The sequence below is a fragment of the Sinocyclocheilus anshuiensis genome, unplaced genomic scaffold (genome assembly GCF_001515605.1).
Source record: "Sinocyclocheilus anshuiensis isolate Anshui unplaced genomic scaffold, SAMN03320099.WGS_v1.1 scaffold567, whole genome shotgun sequence".
NCBI classification, from domain to species: domain Eukaryota; kingdom Metazoa; phylum Chordata; class Actinopteri; order Cypriniformes; family Cyprinidae; genus Sinocyclocheilus; species Sinocyclocheilus anshuiensis.
The window spans coordinates 600,459-608,855 of NW_015549600.1; the positions used below are offsets into that span (position 1 = coordinate 600,459).

Sequence of the window (8,397 nt, forward strand, 5' to 3'; positions counted from 1 at the left end):
TACTCTACCAGGATCAGGAAACGGTCCTCCATAAAATGTGCTGCACATATCTGAATATTTGGGTTGAAGTGTTCTGGAACAGTGTTGTAAATACAACTTAATCACTGATTTCTAGTCGTGTCCATTTTTGGAAGGCCAAACAAAGTAGTTTCGCTTTCACAACGAAACAGCGTCACACACCGCGGCCTTGAGTGAGCGGCGGCCTAGAGTGAGCAGAGGCAGGCGGGCTTGAGAACGGGGGGCCTGCGGATTCGACGAAGGAGCGTCCGGCGGGCTTGAGGCAACCACATGTGACGACCCCGGGCTGGACTCAGCTTCGTCCACGGTGAAAGCCGATCCGGCGATCCACAGCGCGAAGTTGATGTATTTCCTCAGCGACCAGCACGGATCAGCTCCAGGCATGACGAAGCGGATATCGTCCTCTTTTGGAAGACCAAACAAAGTAGTTTCGCTTTCACAACGAAACACAGCGCCTTCACGACATGGTGGCGGCGGCAACAACAATACTACAGCGAGAATAAAAGTTATGCCTTCTTTCTTTGCGTGAACATTTGGGCGGTGTTATGCAAATCTTCCCACATCGTGACGTAGACATGTGGGGGCGTGTTAGAACGAGCCATTTTAGGTAGGCGTGGTTGACTTTTAACTTTTATAAAGAATATCTCTTTGGATTTGAGACTTTAGTCTTTGCAACTTTACAGATCTTCTTTATGCACCAAGAGCTTGTAACACTCCAAAGAGAAAGGAAAAATTTTAATCACATCATATGACCCCTTTAAAGAATTAGTCATTTCAGCATTTAGCAATATCTTCTTGTGTGTTTGATGAAAGAAAGCAAGTCTTTTGGGTTTGGAATGACACAAGGGTGAGTAAATGATGACAGAATTTTCCTTTAATGAAAGAGCCCATTGTTCTCAGGCAGTAAACTCATTTAGATATACTTAAGCCATTTGTGGGAGACCACAGGAAAGAACATCTAAGCAAACACAACCCTTTTAAAGTCATTTTATTCAGGATCCATTACATATTGTTGGATTCACCAAGGGTACAAGCCAAAGGACTGAGAATGTTAAAGTTACTATGGGAATATTTTTGTCCTTACCCTTTGACACCATTTACCATTATTTATTATTATTATTTTTGTGAGCACTGGCCCTCGAGAAACAGTGCATTAATATCATATCAACATACACACACTCAAACGCACCGACTCACACAAAAGCATTCTGACGTAGGTTTAAGAGCGCTCTAGTAGCAAATAAGACACATTCAAACTCACATTTTACCAAGACTAAAACAAGATCGTGAAGGGTGTTATTCCACTGCATCGATTTCACTAGACTAGATTTCAGTTTGCATGCAGTGAAACATACATAAGACAAGTGACACATGGCAATAAATTAGCATATAATTTACAAATGAAAAGAAAAAAAAATGAGTAACAGTGTACCAACATTAATAATACTGAATATAAAATGTAAGCAACTATTCACAAAAAATGCAAAACTCTCTTCTATAGGTACAGGTTAAACAATGTGACATTCAAAGACACAAGTTCACAGCGATCAGTACCAGTTTCATTGAGTGTCTTATTGAGAGTCCGTGTCCCAAAGCCAGTAAACTTGTACTTCAAGCCTTAGGATTTTACAGGATGCTCAGCATGTTGGGCCTACAGTTCCGCTGTTCAATGTTCACTGTTGAATAATCCCAGTATAAACATTTTATAATACATAATCGATTGATATTGTGTTTGTGGCTACAAAAGAGTAGCAGCAGCAAAAGTAGAATGGTTGTATGACTAAAAAACATAAAAATGTTCCATACCTCCTCAATTTCAATAATCTGTTGTGTCCCGTAACAAAGGTGAGATCTAAAATTGATGCTCTATCATTTGATGTTCCCTTGGCTAAGAGAGAGCAGGGTTAAGTCACTCAGTCATGGATGAGGGAAAAATGCAACATGGAGTTGATGGAAAGTTTACAAACATAAACCAATGTGAAGTAAAAGGACAGAAAGAAAGACAGACAAAAGCTTTGTTCCAAAACCTAGCAAGTTGCTTTTCTTTGTGTGGGTTCGTCAGCTGCTTTCCATGTCAAGAAACATGACTTAGGCAAGTATGCTAACATGCGGTCCTGTTGAACATACTTAGCATGTGTCAACGTTAAGAATGTGACGTGGTCCAACATGTTTTGTAATGCAAAGTAAAATCAAGCTTAGCTAGAATTTGCCATCGACAAAGTGTGGTTGTGTAGAGTATATTTCAGGCCTAAAGCAGCATCGTAACGGGAATAGGACCTGTCGACTGACTGATTTGAAACACTGTGTAGGCAACAACCCCACATGCCACACAAATAGCATTCGTAAAGTGCACAGTAAACATGACGCACAATTGATTCCAGTAGCTAAGCTAATGACACAATGGTCCAACAAGCATTAAAATGCATAGCACATATTTTTCACTTTGTCTGACACTGAGCAATGCATTCTGGGATTGCCTTTACAAAAGAAATGTGATTCCGCCTTTAAATTTGTTAAGAAAACAAGGTCTCATAAAAAGGAACAGCCTACTTTTTGGAACGACCGTTGCACCAGAAAGACCTATGATGCCTTAAAAAGATGGTCTATGTAGGGAGCTCACTAGGATTTGGAACAGAGCTAAAGTATTCTTGGTTTTCTGTCAGATCGCATACCCAGAATGCATCAAGGTCTTATAGCACCATGGGGCCAGAAGAGCCACCCACTCAAAAGATGAGCGGAAGAAGGGCAGTGGAACAAACAGTCCTCCACTGAGGAAAGAAAAGCACCATTGAGTGTGGAGGGTTTGAGAGTGTGGGTTGGAAGCACTGTGATCTCAGGGAAGGAGGAAGAGGGGGTGTTTTGGAGGTAGTCGATGGCAGACCGGATCTGTGGGGTCTGGCAGGTTACCCAGGCACTGGCCCTTCACTTAACTTTACTAATGCATCGGCATCACAGACTTGGAGATCTCCAAGCAAGTCATCCCTGTGCTGATGGATTGTCTGTGTATTCTGCTGATAATGTGGCGGAGTGTGGCTGCAGCACGCATTTTATGTGAAAATTATTGCGTCTGGAACATGCCGGTCCCCGGAACAGACACATAGATGTCAGAACCCAAGAATTTAAAGCAGAATATGGATCCATAAAGCAGAATCACGTCAGAATCGCAATTAATGTCTCTCTGGTGTCCACAATAATTCTAGAGACACAATAGTAGAAACGTCCCTTTGGAACTGATCTGATTTTCAGGCCTTGTTCGAGTGTCAGACAATGGTGGAATTCTTTGGCCTGTGGTCATGTGATTCAGCTCAGTAAAACAGGTGGTTAACTCAACTGAACATCTGGACTCTGAAGCTCTAATTGAGATTTCTTCTGCACAAATTCAGCACCAAAGCACCCAATCACACTACCCTGTTTGTCTTTGGCCCTTGGGTCTCTATCTTACTTTCGAAAGTTATTGTCAAAACAACTTTAGTTTATAAGTTTATAAGTTCCTCAACTGGTAGAGCCTGGCTCAAGCCATGCCAAGGTCAAGGGTTGTAACCTATGACTGCAATGGAAGTTGCTCTGGAAAAAAGCATTTGCCAAGTGAATCAATGTACATAGAAGTTCCAAGTTACAGATTTCAATTAAACCACATGTATATCTAGTACGATCTCCATCTAGCCGCAAAGAGAAACAGGTCAACCTGAACAACATTGCCTAACCATCTAGAGGTGTCCAATCCTGCTCCGGGAGGGCCACTGTCCTACACTGGCTGTGTTCCACTTTGTTTTTTATGCCCTTCCCTTGCTAACCTCCATCAGTCTCATTGATTCGGATGTACATCATTGATCATGTTGCACGAGTGCCCACTACTGGCAGAATCATCGCAATGGGCTAAAATGGAACGTGCTAAACCCTTGATCAATTGAAATCTGCTATGGAGTTGATTTATTTATATTTTTCCCCCTTACAAATTAGTTTTATGCAGCATATGTGTACACGTATGCTTGGACTGTTTTTAATATTTGAAAAATAATTATTATATCAGAGTTGTGGAGGTAAATTAAACACGATCTGAGGTGACGTCACAATCCTGTTGCATTCTGGTACATGGAGCTGCCTGAAGTGTACACTAAGCACCCTTAGTAAAAATCGAGGGGTTGAGGCTCTCTATAAACCTCCCTTGTTGACTTAACAAAGTACTGAGGGAAAGTGATTAGAAAAGTCTGCAAATGTTCGACTAAAAGCGAAGTGGAATGCAGCCAGGTTTCAGCTCCTATGCTAATTAAACACACCTAATTAGGATCTTCAGGATGACTAGAAACTTCCAGACATGTGTGTTGGGGCAGGTAGGCGCTAAACTCTGTAGGATATTGACCCTTACAGGAGTAGGATCGGACACTCCTGGTCTGTACTTTTAATCAAAAACCAAAAGTCAATTCAGTCTATACCAACCCTGCTCATTGGGGGTTACCATCCCGCAGAGTTTAGTTAAAATAACAGGCAGGTGTGTTGGAGCAGGTTGGAACTGAAGTCTGCAGTTCTCCAGGAGCAGGATTGGTTACCCCTGATCTATAATTCATTGATTTTAGGAGTGAAAAATATCATTTGGGTGGAAAATTTGGATTGTTATTTTTACCTTAAACCTAATGCATGTTGCAGTCACCAAGTTTCAGTACCATCCATGTTTGGAAATGTTCCTATCAGACTGCTGTATCGGATGCCGGATCACATGAATGACAGTGTCTGCACTCCGGTTGTTGGTTACGGTACTTTGTCACACCATCAACAGTCTCTGACACTCATGTTGCCTCAAATCGCCAACTCTTATTCAAAACAAATGACTTCCAATCGATCCGATGCTGCCAGTGTGAGCAATCATTGTTGGTTTGAATGTTCCTGAATGTAATGTTGCCAACAGAACCATGTTAGGAGTGTGTATGCAAGACCCAGGGTTATACCAATGTCCCGAACTCCCTTATGTGGGTGCCTTGAAGTAAACCTCTGCTGTGCTACTTCTGTGAGTGTTGTGTCCAGCACTTTGGATTATAACAACAGAAAGACATTGATAATAATAATAACCAATAGCAATTATTATTATTATTATAAAAATAACAACAATAATGATCATTTTATACATTCCCACTTCACAGAAGTGAAAATAAAACAGGTGTCAGCGCAGTGCTGAGCAGTGGTTTGGGTTCCACAGGGCTAAAAGCAGTTGTGTGTGTGTTGATTAGCGAGAAAGAGGCTTCTTTCTTCTGTGCCCAGCATTGACTTTTCTCTCTGCCAGTTTTCTCTCTCTTTCCTCGTTGCAGCATCTGTCTCTGCTTCTCTCCATGGGGTCAGTGTCCTTGGCACGTCTTGCAGCACATCTGTCTGAAGTACGCACGGCTGCAGAACTTGAACTTCAGCACCAATGGGCAATATGCCACCTTATTTACATCTTTGCACTCTAGGGGAAGAGAAAAAAGGTGGAATGAGAAAGGATACGTGAAGGAGTAAGTGGTTGATACTGGGGAACCACAAAGGGGAAACTTGAAAGCTTGTTAAAGAGATAGTTCACCCTGAAATGAAAAGTCTGCCATCACCCTCATATAACTTTTTTTGCTCTAGTGGAACAAAAGATTAATTTGCGTTGGGACTGTCAAGCTCTGAAATCAGAATAAAGGTATCATTAAGAAAAATTAGTCAGATGAGTTTAGAATGACATGAAGGCAAGTAAATCATGACAGACTTTTAATTTTGGTTGAACTATCCAATTATATGATAGGCAAGTCTGTGTGGAACAGTGACTCAGGACTTTGATCAGAACCCAGAGGCTGGATCTACAACTGGGCCCAGCTCTCTCTCTTAAATCTCTCATGAGCTCTTCATTGGAATAAACACCAGCTACTTTGAAACCGAACAAGCTTAAAGTAATTAAACTAGTCTTTTGAGTTTCTATATTGACTACATTGAAGAAAGTTTTACTCATATCCCTCATCGTTGTTAATGAAAAGCATGTTTGGAGGACCGTCTTTTGGGTTCTTAGAATGCGAGTCATATTTCAGATGTCTGTGTGAATCTAGGTGGTAATCAGTAGCCGCTTTTCCACTGTCGGGCCAGTGCTTCACTAAAACCCGCCCTTTACACGCCTTCCAACAACGTCACGCAACCCCATCATTTCACCAACAAAGAAGTTATCAGAAAACTAATAAGAAATAAGTCACTGGAACTAGCGCGATCACAAAACGAACATGATAAAAGCGGCTGTTTATTTGCATGCTTTGTTAAAGATTTAAATCCAAAAGTGTGACGAGAGGGGCGGGGCCGAGAGCCGTGGGAACGGAGCGAGGCCGGTGGAGGAAATGCTAATGCGCGACACCGGCGCCACTCACCACTCTCGAGTCCCATGGAGGAGCTTTGATGCACAAAAAGCATCAATGTTTTACAATAATAAGTGATGCATTGATCATAATGAATTAATTTATCAGGATTGAAAATTAGTCACACACAAATAAAGTGGTATGAACATAGCCTACCTACTTGTTTAGTCGAGTCTGTTTATTTGTAGTCACAGTTACATACATCACATTTAGAAAGAATGATAATTTCTATATTTTTATAAAAGCTCCCGAACAAAAACCATTATTATATTTTATGACATAGGTGGAGCTAAACTCTCGAGACGAGACTTATGACAGATAAAATATGTTACTAAATAAATACACGATTGTGATAGAGAATAAGAAGCTGACATCTGATTTCTTCAAGCGGTCGTATTTACCATGTTTACTATGGTAACGTTAATGGCTAGCGTGCATAGTCTTTTGCATCGCTTATAAATATTTCTGCCTTGCATGGTGATCATAATCCACATCGGATCAAGTTATTTCAAACACTCGCTGCTGTCTGAAAGTGAGTTTTGAACTAAAATTATTTTAAGTCTTTAATGCTGGTGTTATAGCTGTTAACTTTATGAAATGATCCGCGGCGCTGAAGCTCTCCAGACACGGAGAAACTCCGCCTTTGTTCATAACCACTCCTCTAGCCCCCGCTGGCCCGCTTTGGCCCAAGGTTTGAGTGAATATGAAGGACAGTCGGTTAGCAAGGGTATTTCTGTGATTAGGTGTGAAATCTGAATTGAATCTGGCAGCTTGATAGTCCCTCCACTAATTGTTCTAAAATCGCAAATGTGACACTATGCTGTTGGGGAAACCATAACAAATACGTGCTAAAAAAATGTACATTTACATGAAAAAGTGATTCTGTGGGATTTCTAAACAGGCACTGTATAGAGTACCAATTAAAAGTTATTTTCGGGTCCAGGGGGGATTCTGTAGGGCAGGGACAGAATCTTGCATGACCCTGCAGCACTGGAAAGCTAATAGACTTCCTTTGTGTCAAAGCCAAAACTCTGAGTTCTCCTTCAAAAGAGGCCATGACTCAGGGCCTGGACACAAGCCTCTTATGGTAATTACAGCATCTAAGTGTAAAAAGAGAGCGACCTGATTCACGGCGCGGGCAGACGGCCATCTGCATTAGTGTGGCAGTGTGCTGATGGTGCTAACTGGCCCTACCTCAATTAATATGTCTTCCTTATTAGGCTCTTTAAACTGCCATGGCTGACGACAATGAAAGCAGACATTCTGTCACTGCTGTTGATTAGGATACAACTAATCCTATTAGGGTCCATTAGGAGAGATAATCTAATGCTGCTTCCCCAGTGAAGGAATCTGAATAGGGATCCATCTCGCGAGGGTCATGGAAGTTTTATTGAATCCAGGATCGCCTAAATAGTGTCTCGATTCCAAACTGAGGTAGTTAATAACAGGCAAGAACAGAACAATATATCCTTTGTTAAATCAAAATTGAACGCAGAGGCCACAAACTTTGTAAATGTCAACACTGTGATCAAAGCCAGATGCAGCTCATATGAAAAATTAATTTATCAGGATTGAAAATTAGTCACACACAAATAAAGTGGTATGAACATAGCCTACCTACTTGTTTAGTCGAGTCTGTTTATTTGTAGTCACAGTTACATACATCACATTTAGAAAGAATGATAATTTCTATATTTTTATAAAAGCTCCCGAACAAAAACCATTAGGCTATTTTTATGACATACGCGGAGCTAAACTCTCGAGACGAGACTTATGACAGATAAAATATGTTACTAAATAAATACACGACTGTGATAGAGAATAAGAAGCTGACGTCTGATTTATTCAAGCGGTCGTGTTTACTATGGTAACGTACTGGAACTAGCGCGATCACAAAACGAACATGATAAAAGCGGCTGTTTATTTGCATGCTTTGTTAAAGATTTAAATCCAAAAGTGTGACGAGAGGGGCGGGGCCGAGAGCCGTGGGAACGGAGCGAGGCCGGTGGAGGAAATGCTAATGCGCGAG

General features: G+C 41.3%; 1 protein-coding gene across 1 annotated transcript in view; it reads right to left on the reverse strand.

Moving 5' to 3' along the window:
• Positions 1-5,121: 5,121 nt before the first annotated feature.
• Positions 5,122-8,397, reverse strand: part of LOC107658655 (A disintegrin and metalloproteinase with thrombospondin motifs 6-like) — an 83,969-nt gene continuing 80,693 nt past the window's right edge. The window contains exon 20 of the mRNA XM_016447296.1: positions 5,122-5,455. Within this exon, the coding sequence (XP_016302782.1) occupies positions 5,346-5,455 (110 nt within the window). The 3' untranslated portion in view covers positions 5,122-5,345. The remainder of the gene's footprint in view (positions 5,456-8,397) is intronic.